The 25,664-nt window shown below is 43.1% G+C and overlaps 1 protein-coding gene across 4 annotated transcripts in view; it reads right to left on the reverse strand.

Moving 5' to 3' along the window:
- LOC135552472 (protein furry homolog) overlaps window positions 1-25,664 on the reverse strand; it is a 250,025-nt gene that overhangs the window by 56,343 nt on the left and 168,018 nt on the right. For all 4 annotated transcript variants that reach the window (XM_064984132.1, XM_064984129.1, XM_064984130.1 and 1 more), the window contains exons 47-53: window positions 19,942-20,039; window positions 19,530-19,700; window positions 19,047-19,187; window positions 11,599-11,775; window positions 10,124-10,288; window positions 3,371-3,445; window positions 2,240-2,413 (exon numbers count right to left, since the gene is read on the reverse strand). In XM_064984132.1, the coding sequence (XP_064840204.1) occupies window positions 2,240-2,413; window positions 3,371-3,445; window positions 10,124-10,288; window positions 11,599-11,775; window positions 19,047-19,187; window positions 19,530-19,700; window positions 19,942-20,039 (1,001 nt within the window). The remainder of the gene's footprint in view (window positions 1-2,239; window positions 2,414-3,370; window positions 3,446-10,123; window positions 10,289-11,598; window positions 11,776-19,046; window positions 19,188-19,529; window positions 19,701-19,941; window positions 20,040-25,664) is intronic.

A 25,664-nucleotide genomic window follows, 5' to 3' on the forward strand; every position in this document is an offset into this window, starting at 1 on the left:
GTGAGTTTCTCTTTTCTTTCAGGTTGCACTGCTGGTGAATTTGTCTCCCAGTGTCTGTTGGAAAGCACAACCAAGTTTTCCTCTAGGATTGTGCTTAGCTCTATTACATTTCTTTTTATCCTAAAAAAACTCCCTAGTCCTTGCCGATGACAAGCATACTGATAACATAATGCAGCCACCACCATTCTTGAAAACATGAAGAGTGGTACTCTCTGATGTGTTGTATTTGCCCCAAACATAACACTTTGTATTTCAGGACACTGACAACATAATTCCATTCTGACATTATGGGGTATTGTGTGTAGACCAGTGACACAAAATCTGAACTTAATCGATTTTAAATTCAGGCTGTAACACAACAAAATGCTGAAAAAGTTGAGGTGCGTGAATACTTTCTGAAGGCACTGTATATGAACATGCACAATATAATATTGTATATCAAAGTGTTTCAAATATGTAAGTTGAAAACCTTGCGTGTTGAAAGTACTATGTGTGTGTGTGTGGGTGTCCCTAACCTTGCAAACAGACAAAAAGCTGTGAATGGATATGTGGTTCACCAATCAGGGACTTGATGGGCTCAGCAACCATAATAAGGGGTGGTGTGTAAAGAAACAAGTATTTCTCTTCCGGAGAACGTTTCTTTGGACCATCAGGCATAGGCCTAAAAACTTCTTTGGAAGTCCCTAGAAAAAGCTGGGAACTAGACGAAAACCTCCAGGGGACCATGACAGAACGCCCTGTTTTAAACATCCTTGGACACAGGAAAGTTCTTGCAACGTTCCCATGAAAACTATCTAGAAAATGAATGACTTATAGTCTGAGAACATGGCAACCATGTTCTGTGTATGTTTGGTGTGACGTTGATTAGATATCCTCCGAACCCACAGAAAACTGGACACATGAATGTTCTTACAATGATCCCATGAAACGTGTTTAGAACACTAATATTGAGTATTCAGAGAACATGGTAACCACGTTCTGGGTAAGTTCTGTTTGACATTAACAGTCCTTGCACATCACTGGAACATTGCTATGAACATGTTAGGCAACGACCTAATGAGACTCGGAAGGAAACGTTCTCTAACGTTTTGGGAATGTTTGTTGCGAGCTGGGCTGACAGATGAGGTGGGGTTTTGCCCTTTTTGTTTTTCTACATATGTACATAGTGTTATTATTAAGGAAATGATTCACATGTATTAGAATCAATGCCATTCTAACATAATTCACTGTACATGACTGGTATTAAATAACAATCTGAGCAAATGCAACATAAATGGAGAGGAATCTATATTGTGTGCATTGTGTAGGGAATAGGGTGCATTTGGGACATTACCTCAACAGTGATCAACAGCTGATTATTAAGTTGCATACTATTCATTTAAGAGCAATAAGTCTGCTCATATCCAGTGAATGGAAGGTTGTGTGTCATGTGTGTTGATGGGATTCTGTTAGGTCACGTCCGAGCGACATGATGCTATAGTATCTCTGACAGGAAGTACTAAGAACACAGGCCCTGACAGGAAGTGTAGAGTCTTAAGTGAGGACTTGACTTAACATTAGGGTGAGTAAACCCTGAACACACTCCAAACATGTGCGTGAGCATGCACAGTGCTACTATAATCACACACCTCCATAGAGGAATAATTCACCCTATGTAGTGCACTGGTAAAAAGTAGTGCACTACATAGGGAATAGGGTACTGTTTGAATCCATAGACTACTACATCCCACTACATTCCAGCTACACAATACATTAATTGCATTGCAACATGACTGGACTTACCTGGATCTCCTAGATGGTGGCACAGACAAAAACAGAAAAAAATAAACCCACAATACATTAGAGGATAGAAGAGAAGAAATCAAAGTAGACAACAAAGTGTCCTGGATATCTGTTGAGACCATAGAATTATGCCACCCCCCCCAGTGTTACAGGGTCAACCCATGGATATCTTACTCCAAAATCCCCTGAGCAAGTAGGTACATCCAGGGAACTTATATGGGTTGTGAGTGATTTGGCCAATGCATTCACGTCTTCCACCCTTTTACAGACCACTAAGCTGGTCATATTCTCAGCCCTGACAGTCAGCTTGCCTGCTTAAACCAGAGGACCGCATTGGAAATAAACTGTAATAAGCTGGGGTTTTTTGCGTTTATCCTCAATGATTTCAAAGGCCTTGCATCCAGGTGCGTGATTAAAATTATGTTTTTAAATGATCAAATCAATCAACCAATCTCACCTCTCCTTCCTCTAGCTCCACGTCCAGGAAGTCAAAGTCTCTGAAGACTCTGAATTGTTGTTCGGACGTGGTGTCATCCATGTTGTTGTCCGGCTCCTGTGTCCCCTCCTCAGATGACACCAGGCTGGGCTGCAGATCCATCAGGTCCAGGTCGCCACAGCTGGAGAAGATCACCTGGGGACGGGAGGTTACATAGGGGTGTGTTAAAAGCATACGAAGCATATGTGGGAGTACCCCACTCCATTAAAAAAAAAGCATGCTTAAATCTACAATTCATATCAAACAAATATTATTCACATTAATATTTTTCATATGGGATCACGGTGCATAAACATTATTAGTAGATCTATTTTTTAAACGTCTTCCATATTAAATAGCCAGTCATGTTAGACAATCTTAAGGCACTACTATGACATTGGTTACACATCATTCTTAACCCCTCAACATACATACTGAGTGTACAAAACATCAGGAACACCTTTATAATATTGAGTTGGACCCCCTCAGAACAGCCTCAATTCGACAGGGATGGACTCTACAAGGTGTCGAAAGCATTCCACAGGGATGCTGGCCCACGTTGACTCCAATGCTTCCCACAGTTGTGTCAAGTTGGCTCGATGTCTTTTGAGAGGTGGACCATTCTTGATACACACGGGAATCTGTTGAGCGTGCCAAACCAAGCAGCGTTGCAGTTCTTTGCACACTCAAACCGGTGCGCCTGCCACCTACTACCATACCCTGTTCAAAGGGACTTAAGTCTTTCCCATTCACCCTCTGAATTGCACATATACACAATCAGTCTCTCAATATGGAGTCAAAATCTTTAACCTGTCTCCTCCCCTTTATTTACACTGATTGAAGTGGATGTAACAGGTGACATCAATAAGGGATTCTAGTTTTCACCTGGTCAGTCTGTCATGGAAAGAGCAGGTGTTTCTAATGTTTTGTGCACTCAGTGTATAACTTTCACAAAATGCCTGCAATATGAGTATCGGTAGGCCATTATCACAATCAGTGTCTAATTGTTGAATAAGTGATGACTGCTGCTTTCTCTCAGTGATTCTGAACAAAAAAGTTCACTTTTATGAATACCCAACATTAACTGTGTGTGTGCGTGTTTGTGTGTCTCACCGAAGGGTTTTTGGTGAGCCCCAATCCCTGTCCACACAGACACAACACATTCACCAGCTTCTCCCGTGTCCTCTTCTGCAGATATGGAGAGAAGAGAGAAGTGAGGTGACGTCCCACCAGAGCAGAGCAGAGCTGCGTTGTTCAGATTGTGGAGTAGGACCTCTGAGCGGACAGCGACACAACAAATCAGATTACGTCAATACAAATATAAAAACATGATCTGACCGTGCATCTCTTTCAAGGAAATGCATCATCACCGTACTGAAAGCTCTCCATCTTGAAAACTTGGCTGCTGTCATGCACAATTTTGTGATTGCATTAACAGTAGATCACAATACTAAAAAAATAGTTTAGTAAAATGTATTTTTACTTCTGTTATTTCCTTTTAAAAAGACTACCCTGTTACTGCCCACTGTAAACATTGGATAACTTGAACACCATAGGAATGTTTGTTCTACTTAAAGTACACAGAAATGTACTCTAATATTTCTGTCATCACACAAGTTTTGAAGATTTGATGTATTGATGTATTGTTGACTGTTTAGACATCTGGATTTAGGACCGCAGACACCACAGAACGGGCTGACAGGCCGTGTGAAGCCAAAGCTTCTGGAAGGCTGGCTGGACCAGCATGGCAGAGTTGAGCATAGTTCAATGTGTATGTGTTGCACTCTTTCACCAAGTTGTAAAAGGAAGCAGATCAGAAACTGGTTACTCTTTAGTTGACTGATATAGCTAGTAAGGTAATAATTGCTTAACTTTACAGAAAGCTAAGCTGGTACTTTAAATGAAATGTAACGTTAGGTAATGTTTCATCCCCTCCCGACTGAGATGAAGGAATAAGCTACACTAGCTAGTAGCTACCACAGCCAGGTCATCTCTAGGCTCAGAAGTTTAAGTATTCTATTTTAAGTCGGAAGTTTACATACACCTTAGCAAAATACCTTTAAACTCAGTTTTTCAAAATTCCTGACATTTAATGCTAGTAAAAATTCCCTGTCTTAGGTCAGATAGGATCAGCATTTGATTTTAAGAATGTGAAATGTCAGAAAAATAGTAGAGAGAATTATTTATTTCAGCTTGTATTTCTTTCATCACATTCCAAGTGGGTCAGAAGTTCACATACGCCGAATTAGTATTTGGTAGCATTGCCTTTCAATTGTTTAACTTGGGTCAAACGTTTCGTGTAGCCTTCCACAAGCTTCCCACAATAAGTTGGGTGTATTTTGGCCCATTCCTCCTGACATATCTGGTGTAACTGGATCAGGTTTGTAGGCCTCCTTGCTCGCACACGCTTTTTTAGTTCTGCCCACAAATATTCTATATGATTGAGGTCAGGGCTTTGTGATGGCCACTCCAATACCTTGACTTTGTTGTCCTTGAGCCATTTTGCCACAACTTTGGAAGTATGCTTGGAGTCATTGTCCATTTGGAAGACCCATTTGCGATCAAGCTTTAACTACCTGACTGATGTCTTGAAATGGTGCCTCAATATATCCACTTCATTTTCATTTCCTCATGAAGCCATCTCTTTTGTAAGGTGCACCAGTCCCTCCTGCAGCAAAGCACCCCCACAACATGATGCTACCACCCCCGTGCTTCACGGTTGGGATGGTGTTCTTCGGCTTGCAAGCCTCACTTTTTCCTCCAAACATAACAATGGTCATTATGGCCAAACTGGCCATTCTATTTTTGTTTCATCAGACCAGAGGACATTTCTCCAAAATGTACGATCTTTGTCCCCATGTGCAGTTGCAAAACGTAGTCTTGCTTTTTATGGCAGTTTTGGAGCAGTGGCCTCCTCCTTGCAGAGCAGCATTTCAGGTAATAATGAAATAGGACTTGTTTTACTGTGGATATAGATAATTTTGCACCTGTTTCCTCCAGCATCTTCACAAGGTCCTTTGCTGTTGTTCTGGGATTGATTAGCACTTTTCGCACCAAAGTACGTTCATCTCTAGGTGACACAACGTGTCTCCTTCCTGAGCGGTATGATGGCTGCATGTTCCCATGGTGTTTATACTTGCGTACTATTGTTTGTACAGATGAATGTGCTACCTTCAGGTATTTGGAAATTGCTCCAGACTTGTGGAGGTCTACACATTTTTTTCTGAGGTCTTGGCTGATTTCTTTTGATTTTCCCATGATGTTAAGCAAAGAGGCTTTGAGTTTGAAGGTAGGCCTTGAAATACATCCACAGGTACACCTCCAATTGACTCAAATTATGTCAATTAGCCTATCAGAAGCTTCTAAAGCCATGACATAATTTTCTGGAATTTTCCAAGCTGTTTGAAAGCACAGTCAACTTAGTGCTGACCCACTGGAATTGTGATACAGTGAATTATAAGTGAAATAATCTATCTGTAAACAATTGTTGGAAAAAGTACTTGCATCATGCACAAAGTAGATGTCCTAACCGACTTGCCAAAACTATAGTTTGTTAACAAAACATTTGTGGAGTGGTTGAAAAACAAGTTTTAATGACTCCAACCTAAGTGTATGTAAACTTCCGACTTCAACTGTATCTGTCAGAGAGCGGTATGACGTGGCTAGTATTACTATCTAACAGCTGTTTGGATAGAAATATTTTGTAGCCTTTGTTTTGTCTCATTTCAGAAGTAAATTAACTTGGCAAGCTTTCACCAGTTGATATACCATTAGAGAACGCTGGCAAAAAGTTGGCTAACATTAGATATTCTTTCTGCCTTAAACAAACTAGACCTGAATCAAATGATGAACCCATCGGCCAACAATTGAAGATTGATAGTCTGACGTTTTTTCAGTGCAATGTGAGTTTAATTTTATTTTTAATTTTTAATTTTACCTTTATTTAACCAGGCAAGTCAGTTAAGAACAAATTCTTATTTTCAATGACGGCCTGGGAACAGTGGGTTAACTGCCTGTTCAGGGGCAGAATGACAGATTTGTACCTTGTCAGCTCGGGGGTTTGAACTCTCAACCTTCCGGTTACTAGTCCAACGCTCAAACCACTAGGCTACACTGCCAGTCAGAATGGCAATGCAACGTTATTGATCTGTCAGTTTCCCTAGCTAATTACCTACTTTTCACACTGACACAGTAATAAACAGCTGTAATGTTACAGATTTCACTGTCATGATGCACAGTAGAGGTCTGCGCTGGACCGATTTCTTTATCCCGCTATGCCCGCACCCGCTGGCCTTCTGTCTGACACCCACACACTACCGCAAGAACTGGTCCCAAACCCAACCGCAGTATGTGACGCAGCTCACTTGCCAGCCATGGTCCCAGCAATTTTGCCCTATAGGCAATTTCAAACGTGCAAAAATAACTTAAGAAATAGGTTCAATTACCAGAGATGGGCCTTATATTGTATTACTGGGCTATATCAGCCAATAAGCAATTTTTTTGGGGGGAGTGGTAAGATTTTCAGACGGTGAAATAATGGGTGATCAATATTTAAGCCTATTTCTAGGCAATGTAAACTATAGCCTAATCATACGCCTATTAAGGAAGTACATATCCTTGGAAAGATAACTGCCCCGTGCTTCTTCACACATGCATAGGCTATATCCTACTCTATTTAATTGAGACCACACCTGATCTCGCAGGTAGCTACTGAACTGGAAGCAGCATGAATAAGATACTTGCTACGTTTTGCTTAGTCCAATAGAATATCGCCCACCTATTAGGAGGACAATTTGCAGGCAGAGGCAAATAAAAGGGTAATCAATACTTAAATGAATAGGCGCAACGGTCGCTCACCATAGCCATAACCTAACTTGTGTGTGCTTTGTGCCTTTTCCTTTTCAATGATGATTCCATTTTTTGATTGCAGGTCGACTCATGTTGGTTGAGCGCCCTCCACTTCTTCCATTATCAATAATCATTTACAGAGACCGTAGTAAACTTCAGTCTAATCATAATTAAGTTAATTTCATATTCAAGTTAATGCCACGTGACTCTCTGCCTATGTAGGCAGCCTACTCTCACGCCCAACTAGGAGAGGTAGGCTAATGTTGAAGTTGAAGCAGCGAATGTGTAAACAATGCAAAGATATGCACATTTAACACAATAGGTAGGCTAACGCACACAAAGCAGAAAGAGGACCGTTTCCAAATAATCTGTGGGACAACAAAAATATTTGCATCCAAAAGTCATCTTTATGACCCCCCTTGCCCGTAGCATGAAAAATGCTGACTGCGCAGCAAGGTCCCGCAGACATCCAGTAGGAATGCAGTCCTCTAGTGCAGACAGTACACAACAGGATCAGATCGTGACAGGGGTCCCAGCAGGGTCAGACAGCCAGGGAAGACCAGTCTATGGAGGTCAGGGGAATTTTGCAGTATATTAACAATATCAGTGAATGATATAAAGTTCCATCTTGAATTGATGAGTAGACCTACAGTAGCTACAGGACAGCAGCTTAAAGCTACAGTCTGGGATCTGGGAATGATGGTCATTTCAATTATTGAACCATTATATTATCCAAGAATAGAATCAATGTATAAATGTGCACCAAGGTAATTCTTTGTCATGCCGCGTGTTAGGAGGATCAGATGGTGACGGGGTCCCAGCAGGGTCAGGCAGCCAGGGAAGACCAGTCTGTGACAGAGGTGAGATGAATTTTTGAGGACACACCACACTCTCTGCAGCAAACACTGGAAAAGCCAAATGCCATTTTAAGGCAGTCTAACAAACCACCAAAGTTGATTTCCAAACTGTATCAAGAGCTGATAGAGGCTTTTCCCAATGACACAAATATGTAAAACAAAAATGTGAGGGAGACCTGGTAGAAGCTATTGATGATGATGAATGGATACATATGTTTGAATGTCCAGTCATGTTCATATAATCTCAGACATAAATTACTACAGTTTAAGGCCATCCATAGAAAGTAGTATATGCCAGTGAAACTGAATTACATGGACTCAGAAATGTTATTCCTCTGCTGAGGTGTAAAACACAAAAGCGGATCCATTTGCATATGTTATGGTCTTGTGAAGGCTGGCGGAAAACAGTATGTTCTGGAAAACAGTATGTTCTGGAAAACAGTATGTTCTGGAAAACAGTATGTTCTTTTATCTCTGCATGTCTAAAGATTCATCCCATTTTTGTTTGCTTGGAAATGTTGATACTGGAGACTTATCTGAAGAAACTGTGTAACCATTTATAGCGACTAAGAAATGCAATACCATTAATTGGAAGGTTTGTTTTCCTCACACAATGTCAAGTTATGTATCACTAGCTTTGATTTATTACAAGATTAAGGGTATACTGAGCAACTTTCATGAGGTCTGGATGTGTTTTATGGAATACAGTTCAAATAAAGTAGTCAGTATTTTGAAAACATGCCCATGTCAGTGGAGATACCGATTTAGGCAATCCCTAGATGCTGGGCTCCTCAGTCCTGGCCCTGGGGGTCTTTCGTCCTGTGGGTTGTCGCTCTGGCCTTGGCTTAACACACGCAAAACCAATAATGAATGTTTCACTAAGATCCCAAAGCTGAGTGGGTTGTGTTGGGGGGGCGACCTAGCTATATTGTGTGCAAGTAAAAAGAGCTCTACAGTACTATTAGGCATATGAGATTAAGGTATGTTAATGTATATTTTAGGTGTTTTTTTATTTATTTTCACAACTTTCCCTTGGGAACAAAACATTTTTTTTTAAGGTGGGAACTGGGAAGTTACTTGTTTTGGGAGAGATGAGTTATTTACTGGACTGGTGGGGCTCGGGCTGGCAGGTCAGTCTGACTGAAATTTGATATAGAGGATGTCTTAATAAAGTCAATCAAAAGTCTACTTAGTTTTTCAAGTTGTTCATTTGTTAGTCTATCGGTTAAAGGTGCAACAATATTTATTATTGAATTACCTTTGATCTTGTTCAGTCTGATTAATCACATTAAACATACTTAATAATGATCTCTTGCCTTGCTTGATGACAGTGGGCATGTTTGCTTACATTTTGTTCTAAATAGAGACAGCATATTGGATTGTGTAAAAATGCATGATATGAGCTTTAGATGTCCCACTTCTAAAAACCAAAGTGGAGCCCCTGACTCTAGCTCTGGTCCAGGGGGTAGTGCGCATTTCTCCACTACTACTGGACACTACTAATGGACGAGTGCACACTTTGCCCTGGACCAGAGCTACATTGTCTCTTACTTTTTATGTTTGTTGTTATTTCTCGCTTCCTGATCACAATAATCCTGGAGGCCAGATCTGGGTGTGATTTAGCCAACTCCTCTGTAGTGGTCCTTGCCATGGCATACAAGAAACGTGAAGGTTTGGCTAAAGCACAAACAGGAACTAGTGACCAGGCTAGATAGAAGTAACATTCTGGAAGAGAAAGTAAGAGATTGACTTGTGAGGATTGGGGTAGGGGGTGAGACAGACATGAGAGGACTGAAAGGGGTAGACTGACCTTGGAGGACTGGGGGAGAAGGGGGTGGTAGGCAGCCCCAGTAACCAAAAGGTTGTTGGTTCAGATCTCCGAGATGACTAGGTGAAAAATCTGTTGATTGTGCCCTTGAGCAAGGCACTTAACCATAATTGCTCCTGTAATAGCTCTGGAGAAGAGCATCTGCTAAATTACTCAAATGTAAAATGTAAGCGGGACACTAACCTGAGAGGACTGGGGGTGGAGTGGGAGACTGACCTTGGAGGAGGGATGGAAAAGGGGGAGAACAGGAGACACTGACCTGAAAAGACTGGGGGAGGAGGGGTGAAAGGGGAGGCTGACCTGAGAAACTGCGGGAGAAAGGGTGACACTGACCTGAGAGGACTGGGGTATTTTCCAGCTGACTGGAACCAGGACGTTGTTGGAGGTGGAGCCCGAGGAGGTGGAGGAGGTGCTGCAGGTCACAGCTATGGCCCGGCTTTTCCCCTCCCGGCCTGGAGAACCTTGCAGCTCCTCATACCTCCTGCCAATCACTGGTGTCTACAAACACACACGTAGGGACCTTAGTACGTCACGCATAGGTTTGGAGCAGAACCGGAGTGTCTCTGCAGCAGTAAGTCCATGATTGGACAGCTCCCATTCCTCTGTCCTATCGCTGCTCCAGTCTAGCCCTCCCAGCCAGGACACGCAGCAGGCCAACTATTCAGCCGCTTATCAATATTTAAACACCTGCCAGGCAGCGTTTGTTAAGCCCTTAGCACTGTCTAATGGCAGCCGTTCATAGCCCCAGCAGCTCAATTCCCGAGCAGGAAAGATTCGCACATTCGGAAAATAAGATATCCCCCAGCTTGGCTAAATTAGCTTATTCAATCCAGCTGCAGTCAATTTACACAGATTCCATGTGCCTCCGGTAACATGCTGTTCTTCTGTTGTGTTTTTCTCCCCACCCCCTTCCGTCTAAAAATACTGAGGAATTTGTCTTAGAAACGAGAGGTAAGTTTGTTCAATCATTCCTCTCTAGGCTGTAATGCTCTCTGTTTGGCTGGAGGTCACTCCCTCTCCACCCCAGCCCAGTTTGAACTCTCCTCCTCCTTGATTCCCACACAAAGGACGGCAGTAGACCGGTCTGACAATATTTCCTGCCATTCATAAACCTCACAAATAGCTGCCTGTTTGGTTCCTAGACATACATAAATCATACATTACTTCCCAGTCTGTCTGTCTGTTAGCACTCACAACATCGCTCTCTAGTCTAGCTCTGCCCAGACTGGCTGAGAGTGTTTACTGTGTGTGTGTGTACTTTTCTAGCTTTCCTGCTAATCTACTGGGGTCATAATTAAAAGGCATAATCTGTAATTAACTGGAAGGAAAGACATGTTTCCTGTCCAAAACAGATCCAGTCATCAACAGTCTCACACCAGTACCGCACCCTGGAAAACACAGGAAAAGTACAAGAAAACGCGAGACCGTAAACATTCCTCTAAGTGCCTTTCATGCTTTTAACAACAAACATTTGGCTTTGACATAAATGGCACCCTATTCCCTATAGTACACTACTTTTGACCAGAGCCCTGATCAAAAGTATTACACTGTATAGGGAATAGGGTGCCATTTGGGAAGCAGTCTTTAACACAGAACAGCTTCATGCACAGAACAAACCCTGTCTTGTCCGTGGCTTGGCTGTCAGACAGGGAGCGACAACATTACATCAGAGTGAGAGGAAGTTGGAGAGAGTGGAGAGAGAGTGAGAGAGAGAGAGTGGGAGAAAGTAAGACAGAGAGTGAGCAAAAGAGAGCGAAAGAGAGAGAAACAGATCAAAAGAACCCGAGAACCATTGATGTCCGACTAACCTCAGAGATGTCAAAGGTAAAGTCCAGTGTTTTCCCGGGCAGGGCTTTGGAGGAGCGCTCCCACACCTGGAGGTCCAGGTGGGCCAGCTCGCTGTGGGGGGACGTTGGCTGCACCAGGCTAGCTGACCGGGACACCACTAGCTTTAGGATGTTCAGGGCTTCCCTCCAGTGGGCCGTCTGAAGAGCGTGTGCAGACAGAGCACACACACAACGGAGAGAGAGACACACAACACAGAGCACACACGAGAGAGAGACACACAGAGTCTGTTAAAAGATATCCACCATATGACGTCAAAACTGTTTTCATTTATCAAAGGAGCATAAAGCAAAGCCTCTGAGGAGAATCCGCCAGGAGAAAGGTTTCAGTGTGTTTGAGCCTGGAATGAGGGCCTGCAGCCAACACAGCAGGCTGTTTATAGAGTCATGTTGGGTGTGCCTTTAAATTTGTTGCTGAGACGCAAGACTCCGTTTTCCCTTTTTGCAGTAGTTAAAGGAATACTACATTCAGTATTCTGTTCATCATATTATTTTTCACAAGGACCAGACATTGACCACAAGCATTTCGCTACACTCGCATTAAGATCTGCTAACCATGTGCATCTGCTATCCTTGACCAATAAAATTGGATTTGAACAGATTGAAATGGGTTTATAATATAATTGAGGAAATAGAAAGGATGTGAGAAGGATTCCCGAGGGGATGAGACTGGACCGGATGAAGCCAAAGGCTGCAGATTAAGAATCAGGAAGGTGGACTCTGTAGAGTTTGGCTTGGAGTCTCAGGTAGACATCGCAAGGCCATGGTAATTAGGCTGCTGTGGTGATGGCAATCCAGGAGATCTTGACATAGAGTTAACAGATTTGAGCCAACTGTAAACGGGCCACTCAGGAACATTCACTGTCTTCTTGGTAAGCAACTACAGTGTAGATTTGGCCTTGTGTTTTAGGCTATTGTCCTGCTGAAAGGTGAATTAATCTTTCAGTGTCTGGTGGCAAGCAGACTGAACCATGTTTTGGTCTTGGATTTTAACTGTGCTTAGCTATATTCTGTTTCTTTTTTATCCTGAAAAACTCCCCAGTCCTTAACTATTACAAGCGTACCCTTAACATGATGCAGCCACCACTATGCTTGAAAATATGGAGTGTGGTACTCAGTAATGTGTTGTATTGGATTTGCCCCAAACATAATATCATAATAGTATTCAGGACAAAAAGTGAATTGCTTTGCCACATTTTTGCAGTATCACTTTAGTGCCTTGTTGCAAACAGGATGCATGTTTTGGAATATTTTGATTCTGTACAGGCTTCTTTCACCCTGTCAATTAGGTTAGTATTGTGGAGTAACTACAATGTCCATCCTCAGTTCTCATATCACAACCATGACATTCTGTACTGTTTTAAAGTCATCATTGGCCTCATGGTAAAATCCCTGAGCGGTTTCTTTCCTCCCCGGCAACTGAGTTAGGAAGGTCACCTGTACCTTTGTAGTCACTGGGTGTAAATAATAACTTCCCCATGCTCAAAGGCATATTCAATGTCTGCAATTATTTATATTTTTTCACATCAATGCCCTTTGCTGGTTGAATCTGTGTTCGTACTTCACTGCTCGACTGAGGGACATTACAGACAATTGTATGTGTGGGGTACAGAGATGAGGTTGTCATTCAAAAATCATGTTCACCTCTACAGGATCGGTGGGTTTCCCACGGGAAGTAGGCTAATGTGATTAGCATGAGGTTGTAAGTAACAAGAACATTTCCCAGGATATAGACATATGTCAAATCAAATGTTATTGCTCACATACACATGGTTAGCATAATTGTTTTTATTGTTTTTATTTCACCTTTTATTTAACCAGGTAGGCAAGTTGAGAACAAGTTGTCATTTACAATTGCGACCTGGCCAAGATAAAGCAAAGCAGTTTGACACATACAACAACACAGTGGAGTAAAACAAACATACACTCAATAATACAGTCTATACACAATGTGAGCAAATGAGGTGAGATAAGGGAGGTAAAGGCAAAAAAAGGCCATGGTGGCGAAGTAAATACAATATAGCAAGTAAAACACTGGAATGGTAGATTTACAGTGGAAGAATGTGCAAAGTAGAGATAGAAATAATGGGCTGCAAAGGAGCAAAATAAATAAATTCAGTAGGGGGCGAGGGAGTTGTTTGGGCTAAATTATAGATGGGCTATGTACAGGTGCAGTAGTCTGTGAGCTGCTCTGACAGCTGGTGCTTAAAGCTAGTGAGGGAGATAAGTGTTTCCAGTTTCAGAGATTTTTGTAGTTCGTTCCAGTCATTGGCAGCAGAGAACTGGAAGGAGAGGCGGCCAAAGGAAGAATTGGTTTTGGGGGTGACCGGAGAGAAATATCTGCTGGAGCGCGTGCTACAGGTGGGTGCTACTATGGTGACCAGCGAGCTGAGAAAAGGGGGGACTTTACCTAGCAGGGTCTTGTAGATGACCTGGACGCAGTGGGTTTGGTGACGAGTATGAAGCGAGGGCCAGCCAACGAGAGCGTACAGGTTGCAGTGGTGGGTAGTATATGGGGCTTTGCTGACAAAACGGATGGAATTGTGATAGACTGCATCCAATTTGTTGAGTAGGGTATTGGAGGCTATTTTGTAAATGACATCGCCGAAGTCGAGGATCGGTAGGATGCTCAGTTTTACAAGGGTATATTTGGCAGCATGAGAGAAGGATGCTTTATTGCGAAATAGGAAGCCAATTCTAGATTAACTTTGGATTGGAGATGTTTGATGTGAGTCTGGAAGGAGAGTTTACAGTCTAACCAGACACCTAGGTATTTGTAGTAGTCCACATATTCTAAGTCAGAACTGTCCAGAGTAGTGATGTTGGACGGGCGGGCAGGTGCAGGCAGCGATCGTTTGAAGAGCATGCATTTAGTTTTACTTGTATTTAAGAGTAATTGGAGGCCACGGAAAGCGAGTTGTATGGCATTGACACTCGTCTGGAGGGTTGTTAACACAGTGTCCAAAGAAGGACCAGAAGTATACTGAATGGTGTCGTCTGCGTAGAATTGGATCAGAGACTCACCAACAGCATCATTGATGTATACAGAGAAGAGAGTCGGTCCAAGAATTGAACCCTGAGGCACTCCCATAGAGACTGCCAGAGGCCCGGACAACAGGCCCTCCGATTTGACACAATGAACTCTATCAGAAGAGTAGTTGGTGAACCAGGAGAGGCAATCATTTGAGAAACCAAGGCTATCGAGTCTGCCGATGAGGATGTGGTGATTGACAGAGTCGAAAACCTTGGCCAGATTAATGAATACGGCTGCACAGTAATGTCTATTATCTATGGCGGTTAAGATATCATTTAGGACCTTGATTGTGGCTGAGGTGCACCCATGACCAGCTCTGAAACCAGATTGCATAGCGGAGAAGGTATGGTGGGATTCGAAATGGTCGGTGATCTGTTTGTTGACTTGGCATTACAGAGGGTAGATATACAGTGGGGCAAAAAAGTATTTAGTCAGCCACCAATTGTGCAAGTTCTCCCACTTAAAAAGATGAGGCCTGTAATTTTCATCATAGGTACACTTCAACTATGACAGACAATATGAGAAGAAAAAAAATCCAGGAAATTACATTGTAGGATTTTTTATGAATTTATTTACAAATTATGGTGGAAAATAAGTATTTGGTCAATAACAAAAGTTTCTCAATACTTTGTTATATACCCTTTGTTGGCAATGACAGAGGTCAAACGTTTTCTGTAAGTCTTCACAAGGTTTTCAGACACTGTTGCTGGTATTTTGGCCCATTCCTCCATGCAGATCTCCTCTAGAGAAGTGATGTTTTGGGGCTGTTGCTGGGCAACACGGACTTTCAACTCACTCCAAAGTATTTCTATGGAGTTGAGATCTGGTAGTTTGCCCCCGGTGATGCGTTGTTCAGACCGCACCACCCTCTGGAGAGCTTTGCGGTTGAGGGCGGAGCAGGTGCCGTACCAGGCTGCGATACAGGATGCTCTCGATTGTGCATCTGTAAAAGTTTGCCAGGGTTTTGGGTGCCAAGCCACATTTCTTCAGCCTCCTGAAGTCCACAATCATTTCCTTTGTTTTGTTGACGTTGAGTGAGAGGTTGTTCTCTGAGGATGACCAGAACATATCCCAGTCCGTGTGATCAAAACAATCTTGAAGCGTGGCTTCCGATTGGTCAGACCAGCGTTGAATGGTTCTCGTCACTGGTACATCCTGTTTGAGTTTCTTCCTATAAGACGGTAGGAGCAAAACTGCGTTGTGATCGGATTTGCAGAAGGGAGGGCTTTGTATGCATTGCGGAAGTTAGAATAGCAGTGATCGAGTGTATTACCCCGCAAGTAACACAATCAATATGTTGATAGAACTTAGGTAGCCTTGTTCTCAAATTTGCTTTGTTAAAATCCCCAGCTACAATAAATGCACCCTCAGGATATATGGTTTCCAGTTTACATCGAGTCCAGTGAAGTTTCTTGAGGGCCGTTGCGGTGTCTGCTTGTGGGGGAATGTACACAGCTGTGACGATAACTGATGTGAATTCTCTTGGAAGGTAATATGGCCGGCATTTGATTGTAAGGAATTCTAGGTTGGGAGGGCAGAAGGACTTGAGTTCCTGTATGTTGTTATGATTACACCATGAGTCGTTAATCATGAAGCATGCACCTCTTCCCAGAGAGGTATTTATCTCTGTCGGCACGATGCATGGAGAGGCCCGGTGGCTGAACCAATTCCAACAACATATCCCGAGATAACATTCTCTGTTTCACGGAAAAATGGCTACAATCTCTGATATCTCTGGAAGGCAAACCTTGCTCGAATTTAGTCTACCTTGTTGTCAAGAGACTGAACATTGGCGAGACGTATACTCGGAAGCGGTGAGCGATTTGCGCGTCTACGGAGCTTGACCAGGAGGTCGCTCCAACTACGGCGTCGTTGTTTTGGGTTGACTTCTGGGATTAGATCCATTGTCCTGGGTGGTGGTCCAAACAGAGGATCCGCTTCGGGAAAGTCTTATTCCTGGTCGCAATGTTGGTAAATTGACGTCGCTCTGAAATCCAATAGTTCTTCTCGGCTGTATGTAATAAGACTTAAGATTTCCTGGGGTAACAATGTATGAAATAATACTTTAAAAAATGAATGCTGCAAAGTTTCCTAAGGACTCGAAGCGAGGTCTCATATTGGCAGAAAGCTTAAATTCTTGTTAATCTAAGTGCACTGTTCAATTTATAGTAGTTATTACAGTGAAATAATACCATGCTATTGTTTGAGGGGAGTGCACAGTTAAGTATTAATAAACCAATTAGGCACATTTGGGCAGCCTTGATATAAAATTTTGAACAGTAATGCAATGGTTCATTGGATCAGTCTAAAACTAGTTGACAAAATCTAAATTGACGCTGGGCTGGAATAATACATTATGGCCTTTCTCTTGCATTTCAAAGATGATGGTGCAAAAGAAATGATCCTTTACCAGATCTAACGCGTTATATTCTCCGCATTCATTTAACATTTCCACAAAAAGTGTTTCCTTTCAAATGGTATCAAGAATATGTATATCCTTTCTTCAGGTCCTGAGCTACAGGCAGTTAGACTTGGGTATGTCATTTTGGCAAAAACATTTTTAAAGTATTATGTTAAGCATATTTTTACTCCTAAACATATTTAGGCTTACCATAACAAAGGGGTTGAATACATATTGACTCAAGACATTTTAGCTTGTCATTTTTGTATTAATTTATAAACATTTTAAAAACATTATGGGTTATTTGCCTGTAGTTATTAAACTCTGTCATATCCAGGATTGTCATGCACTCCACTTGTCCTGCCACCTGACTACATTGTCCATAACCTGTAATACATTACATAGATGGAAGGACCTCACCCAGAGAGCTGTGCATGTCAGTATGTGGTTAGACAGCCAAATCCTTAGATTTGGCCAAATAGACAAATGGCATTCTAGTTGTACTCTATACACAACTTATTTGTATTTGCTAGGTATGTGTAGGCATACTGTCTTTGTAAGCGCATCAATATGATATTTACAGCATACAATTATTTGTCTTTGTAACACAAACACACCCATAGATTTTTTGTAGATAAATATATCTACATTAAATCTGGGCAATGTTTGTGCAATGTCCACATGTAACATAAACATAACCGCGACATTCAAACGAGGCTGCAAAGAAAACTAATGGGACTGTATTGACATAAGTCTGGGGTGTGAATTACGTTTCTATTCAAGCGTTGATCAACATGGTAATGCCTTTATAGTATTGGAGAAAAGTTGAAAAAACGGACCATATGTTACATCGTGACGTTTCATGCCGTAACGTAAAGCAACTATTTCCGTCTTATAATCTCTCTCCACCAGGTGTAGCACTTCTCTCATTGTTTAAAAACAAGAAATGGACAGTGACTGTGGTAAGGGGGGATACCTAGTCATTTTTTTACGTCGTCACTGCAAGCGATCATCACTCTCAAAGCCGCTGTTTACTTCTGAAGATCACTTTAGCACTGCCCTAAAAACCCAATTCAAATTTGACACAAACCTTCAAATAGGTACGTAATGACACATTATATAAACTCTATATAGTGTTTTATTTACATTTAGGAGGCGATAAGGTGATAAGTTGGACAGATCGAGTGAAAAAAAGGCTTTTCCCCACACGACATCTTTCCTTCTCACTACCACGCATTAGTAACGCTTCCCCACCCGCCATTTTTAAATAGACTCGACGGAGCTCATTGCCTTCTTGAATCATGCAGAAACGGGCATCGTGGAGGTCTAGTCAATGATTTTGTTGGAAAGGGGAGAAATTGTGCTTTACAATGGTATTGACATTACAGTCGATCTGGAAGTATTACGTTTTTTGGGCGCTAATTTAAGGTCAATTGTACGGACCAAGGCGATGTAACAAGAGTGAGTTAGTTTACGTTAGCCTACACCTGTAGGGACATCAGTAGTTCCGTCAAGGATCTAACAGCCGACTTAAGGAGAGACGAGACAAGACACAACTAGCCAGTTATATGTAGTATATTGTGATGTAAAACAGCAGAGCTGACTTAAGAGCGGGCATTCAAGTCGCAGTCGATACCTTTTTCATAGTAACATGTTTTAACACATGAACATTTGAAACTAAGTTGCAAGCTACTTTCATAGCAAGATTTTGTAGAACGATTGTGTTATGAAACTAAATCCAGACACTGGCTCTTGCTACAGTATCTTCCATAATTGATTTGACAGAGAAATATCAGCTAGATAGGCTAGCCAGCTGCAGCTATCTCCAAGCTATGCGAGCTAGCTGCTGTCAGCTTGGCTAACCACAAGGTCAGCAGAGGCTTTAGCCATCTTGAAATGGCCCGTCAGTCAGGAGGGGAGAAGTCCTCAACTTCAAAACGTATTATTTCACTAATAACAACGTCATGTTCCTCTCACCTGGACAAACTTCTCGATGGTCTTGAGGACCTCCATATTGAATGGCTTGGCCTGAATGACTGACAGGTCCATGTGACTCAGCAGGCTGTAGATGATCTGGAGCAAGGTCTGCTGCATGCTGGGTAGACCCTTCTCCAACAACTGGCCAATCAGAACACACTCACAGTTAATGACAGTCTGAAATGGATGGATAGCCCTACATCGATCGATTTAATCCATTGAGCCATATTATTTGAGGAGAAACTTAATTTATGTATCAGAAACTCTTAAGGATTATTCACACTATAGGGCTGACCTGAACAGCACTATACTGGCTCAGATATTTTCTTCTCACATTGTCCTTTCCTGCACGGTTCCAGCAACTAAGGTAGATACCAAACCAGGCCAGCCCTGTACAGTTCGTCTTGAACTGGATTGGTTTGGCCCTATAGTGTGAATCAGGCTTAAGAGGAGTATGGTTATCCATAGAACAGCCATACAGACCTCGGCCATGTAAGTGACCATGTTGAGGGTGATCTCGGAGAAGGCCTCGTGGAGATAGCGACAGACGACGTTGACCCAGGAGAAGCAGTTCCGGGTGTACGAGTGTGTTTTGTACAGGGTCATCACATGGGCCAAGTTGGACAGTTTTGAATTCTTCTCCTCTAAGCATACCTGGCCATCCAAGCAGAAATCAAATACTAAATATTTACGGTATATATTGGCAATGAATCATAAATAATGAATTAGATTGACATGAATTAAATTTCAAAATGACCAAGAGTACATTTATATACTTAACATTGACTTAATTTCTGGAGAAAATGGACCTATTTCACCTAATTTTGCATGTGTAAAGTCCTCGTTTATCTATTAAATAACGCACATTGACTGGAAAGTTGACGAGGAGACTAACCTGAGCTATTCTCTGCGCCACGTCTTTACAGAACTGGGATGGGCCGTCGAAGTTCTGGACCAGATGTGGCAGCAGACAGAGAACGTTCAGAGGAAAACCTGGGGAACAAGAGAAATAGGGCTTCCATTTCACTCAAAAATTCTAAACAATAATTAATAACAATATATTTCATTGATAACTCGCTTTTTATTGAAAGAAAATCAAAGTGCTACAGTGACGGCATAAAATGAGAGACAGACAAAGAACCAACTGACGCGGCTGAGCATGTGAACAAAGAAGACGCTCGTGGACGAGGCTCCTACGCATGAGTTAATTTAGCCAAATTTGTACTTTCTTACATATCATTTCACTTTCTTACATATCACATTCGAGTGATGAATTTGTAAGTTATCTTTTTGATTCAAATGTCACACGATCTGAGGAGCAGAAGACCAGTCACTAACGTTTGAACCTCGATGGCAAACGTGAATGGTAATGGCGCCGACTCCAGTCCAACCGATACGGAGTCTCATGCGGTCACACTCCACACAGATCTTCAGAACCTCCATACGGTTCTGATCTCAGAATTTACAGCTACCATTGCCACTCAGCTCAAAACTGCCATCGATGCTGCTCTGACCCCCTTCACTGCTGTCCTTGATGGTGTCCGAGCTGCTGTGGATGAACAAGGCCGCTGACTTGACGGCTTTGAACATGACTTGTGTGACTAACATAAACACATAGTAGCCCTTGAGAGAACGGTCGCCCGTCTGAGCTACAATAACCATAAGAGATGACAACTCCAAGCCTAGAGTGTTTATCGTCTGTTTTCACTACTACTGTGACAAGGAGCACATCCTCCAGAGGCAGGGCAGAGAGCAGCTACACCTCTGTGGATGCAAGGTGTTCATCTTTCCTGACCTCAGCTCGAGTGTCACCAAGAAGAGAGCTGAATTCCTCGATGTGAAACGCAACCTTTATCAGAAGAAAGTTAAATTCTCACTCTGCTCCCATGCTCGTCTCCACGTTCAACATACCGGAGGGAAGGCTAAAGTTTGACTCCCACGAGGATGCCAAGTGTTGGTTCAACAGTCACTTCTGATATATTGGATCTATGACCTACTTTTTTGCCAGGTAGCATGCATAGCCTAGTCTAGCCTACCTTCCAAGTCGAAGAGATGTTTTGATTTTTACAGCAGGGCTTTTTTCCCCGTTGCTACACTGCAGAAACACCATTGAACTCTGATAAACTACTGTTTATGTGGTTGTTATTTAAGCTACACATTTGGGAGGTATTTTTTATTTGGCTAGATGGCTAGTGAAGTAATGCATGGCTACAATTACAGGCTTTTGCAGAGCTTTCCTTTTTTAGTTTATTCATCTAGATACTTACTGAAGGACTTTTGACCCCTTTACTATGCCCCATTAATCATTCATACATGTACAGACACTTGTTTTGTTGACATTGAGTGAGAGGTTATGTTCCTGGCACCACACTCCCAGAGACCTGACCTTCTCCCTGTAGGCTGTCACGACATTGTTGGTAATCAGGCCTACTACTGTTGTGTCGACTTAAAACTTGATGATTGAGTTGGGTGAACAGAGAGTACAGGAGGGGGCTGAGCACACACCCTTGTGGGGCCCCAGTGTTGAGGATCAGCGAAGTGCACGTGTTGTTTCCTACTACATTCACCACCTGGTGGCGGCCCGTCATGAAGTCCAGGAACCAGTTGCACAGGGCGGGGTTCAGACCCAGGGCCACAAGCTTAATGATGAGCTTGGAGGGTACTACGGTGTTGAATGCTTAGCTATAGTCAATGAAGAGCATTCTTACATATTTATTCCTCTTGTCCAGATGGGATAGGGCAGTGTGCAGTAAGATGGTGATTGCATCGTCTGTGGATCTAATGGGGCAGTATGCAAATTAGAGTGGGTCTAGGGCGACAGGTAGGGTGGAGGTGATATGATATCCTTGACTAGTCTCTCAAAGCAATTCATGATGACAGAAGTGAGTGCTACGGGACAATAGTCAGTTACCTTTGTTTTATTGGGTACAGGAACAATGGTGGAAATCTTGAAGCATGTGGGGACAGCAGACTGGGATAGGGAGAGATTGAAAATGTCCGTAAACACTCCGGCCAGCTGGTCTCCGCATGCTCGAGGACGCGGCTAGGGATGCCGTCTGGGCTGGCAGCCTTGTGAGGGTTAACACGCTTAAATGGCTTACTCATGTTGGCCATGGAGAAAGGAGTGTTCATAGTCCCTTGGTAGCTGGCAAAGAAGGTGTTTAGCTTGTCTGGAAGCAAGACGTCGGTGTCCGCAACATGGCTGGTTTTCCCTTTATAGTCCGTGATTGTCTATAGACCCTGCCACATACGTCTTATGTCTGAGCCGTTGAATAGCGTCTCCACTTTGTCTCTATACTGACGTTTTGCCTGTTTGATTGGCATACGGATGGAATAACTACACTGTTTGTATTCGGCCATACTCACCCCAGTCACCTTGCCATGGTTAAATGCGGTGGTTCGCACATTAAATTTTGCGCACTGCTGCCATCAATCCACGGTTTCTGGTTAGGGTAGGTTTAATAGTCACAGTTGGTACAACATTTCCTATACACTTCCTGATAAACTCAGTCACCGTATCCGTGTATTCATCAATGTTATTCTCGGAGGCCGCCCGGAAAATATCCCAGTCCGCGTGATCAAAATCTTGAAGCGTGGATTCCGATTGGTCAGACCAGCGTTGAATAGTCCTTAGCATGGGTACTTCCTGTTGGAGTTTCTGACGATAGGAAGGGAGGAGCAAAATGGAGTCGTGATCAGATTAGCCTAAGGGAGGGCAGGGGAGAGCCTTGCAGGCATCCCGGATGTTGGAGTAGCAGTGGTCGAGTGTTTTTATCAGCGCGAGTACTACAGTCAATGTGTTGATAGAACTTCGGTAGCATTTTCCTCAAATTTGTTTTGTTTAACCTTTTGCGACTAGGGGGCAGTATTTTCATTTTTGGATAAAAAAACGCTCCCGTTTTAAACGGGATATTTTGTCACGACAAGATGCTCGACTATGCATATAATTGACAGCTTTGGATAGAAAACTCTGACGTTTCCAAAACTGCAAAGATATTGTCTGTGAGTGCAACAGAACTGATGTTACAGGTGAAACCCAGATAAAAATCTCCTTGTAGAAAAGGCCCACGGAGTTGGTGGAATAATCCTTTAATTCATTGCCATTTACTCAGCTGGGCCAGGGGCGCTTTAATTAGGTCAGGTGGAAATGTCCGACAGATCTCAACTCCATAAAAGGAGGAAATTGCCATCGCCTGATCTCGCTGCTTTCTCTTCCTTAACTCCATCTGATCCAGAAGTTCTGTGGGTCCATGAATCCACGTAAGTCCACCGACTCTTACCTTTCATCTGAATTATCTGTGGCGATCGGGAGAGTGGAACATTCAGTTATTGTTTATAGTTATCACCGCGGACCGCGGCTTGGAGCGCACGCTTCAAACATATTGTGTAATGTGAATTGTCAATGATTACGTCCCTACGGATCCTCATAGGCCAATTATGCAATCGATATGGTTCATGTGTATTGAAATTAATTATATGGACACATGAAGACAATCGAAAGAGTGAAATGAGAAACGTCATTGTTTGCAAACTGATTGACTTTGATCATGGGGATTATAGATTGTATTGTATTCACTGTTTGTATTCTTTCATGATTTATGATAAATAGTTTCGAGCCTAAATGACTCGCGGATGATTACTATTGACTTCTTAATGAACTGGACTGTTGAATTCCCTATATTATGTTAATAATGGATGATATGATTTGATCTTTGATTATGAATTTAATTGGATACATGTTATTTGTTTCCTTTGTGATGTAGCACAGACTAATCAGTAAATATACCACTTTATGGTTAAAGGAATTCCTGCCTCAGTCTCATCCATTCCTGTCACCTGACACGTGACCACCTGTTCACCTTAACTGTCAGTCATCCTACCTGTCCAGCTACCCACACAGATTCCACTAATCTTTCAATGGTCATTCGAGCCGGATGATGACTGAACCAAAGACAGGTGAAAAGGAAATGGAGGCGGAGAGGGAAGAATTGTCTCCACTGGAAGGAAGAAGAGAGGAGGAGAGAACAGCTGAGGGAAAGGTCTTGGAACAAAGGAAATATCCAGGAGCTAAGCCTAAAGCAACAAAGGCTTCATCCTCAACCACCAGCAGCACCAGAAGAACCAGGCAAGCACCTGGTTATCTTAAGGATTATGTGTTCGAGTTTCCGACATCAAAGGGCAAGCCCACCAGAGCTCAAAGAGTTGATGGACCAACTATACGTTTCAGCCATCAACCATCTCCTCTGAGCCAAGGACCGGAAACTGCTTTGGAGCAGGAAAGTTGTCTACATGAAGAACCTATGGAGGTGGTAACTCCCACCGCACAGGTCGACCAGCTTCCAGAGTCAGGCTCCGCTCACCCCTTAACTAATGGGAAATCGTCGAAGCACTCTTGACGGAGTGGGAGTTCGACCAGTGGATACCCCTTTGGAAGTGTCCATGGCAGCCGCCGTTCACTAGCCCTCAGCGATTCACAGACCGCTGTCCTACAAGAGCGGATGAAACTATTAGCTTTGGAAGAAATTGAGCGTCAGATTGAGGAGGAACGACAGGCTGACGAACGATGTCACCAATTGGATGTGCAGGCCCGTAGAGCTCTACAGGAAAGGTAATTTATTGCCAAGGACCTGGCACAGCAGCGACGGCACAGTCAAGCCAGAAGGGAATTGGAGTAGGCACGGATGGTCTCATCCTTCCTGGAGAGGAACGAACAGGGAGTTGACGTGACCACCCCTCCACATGGACCTGACCTGTCTGCCTTTCATTCCCAATCTGCCCCTCTGGTACAGCATGGCACACAGTCCCCGGAGGCTCCGAGGTAAACAGCCAACACGGAGCACGGAAGACAGACCCCAAACACAAGTTAGCATTCCTCCATCTGGACAAAGCATCACTCCTTTGCCTTTCCGCCAATTACCAACCAAGACAAAATCGTTCCTTTCGTCCAGGGCCAGGCCAGTCCTCAAACAGGTCGGAGGGCTCTCGCCCAATTCCGGCTGCCACAAATGGAGGGTCTGGGAGAGTAGGGGACCAGCCCAATGAGGCCACAATGGGCTTATCAGAAGTCCCGGGTTTATCCTTCACGCAACCAGAAGAGGGAGCCAACATTATGAAACTTCTAGTAGCCTCAGCCTATGGAATTCCCAGACCCAAACTGCCATACTTTGAAAACGGAAAAGAGAGTGATTTTGTCCTTTTGGAAATGGCATTGGAGAGCCTACTGGGTATTCACAGTCATCTGTCAGAACGCTACAAATACCAAGTACTAATGGATCATTTGCGGTTTCCCAGTGCATACAGGCTGGCCCAATCCTTTATGCACTTCGCAACACCATACACTGCAGCTCTCCAGGCCCTGAAGGCGAGATATGGTGAGCCACGTCAGCTAGTCCAGAATGAACTAAACAACATCCTGAACACGTCTCCAATTAAAATGGGAGACCATGCTGCCTTCCAAGAATTCTCCCTGGCTGTCCAATCCCTGACCTCGATGCTCCAATCCATTGAAGGAGAAGACAGGAACGAGCTGAAATGTGGCTCCCACGTGGACAGGCTTCTTAGCAAACTTCCAGTGTACCTCAGAGACAGTTTCATTGAACATTGTTTGAATAAGGGCAT

Source organism: Oncorhynchus masou, chromosome 13 (genome assembly GCF_036934945.1).
Source record: "Oncorhynchus masou masou isolate Uvic2021 chromosome 13, UVic_Omas_1.1, whole genome shotgun sequence".
NCBI lineage: Eukaryota > Metazoa > Chordata > Actinopteri > Salmoniformes > Salmonidae > Oncorhynchus > Oncorhynchus masou.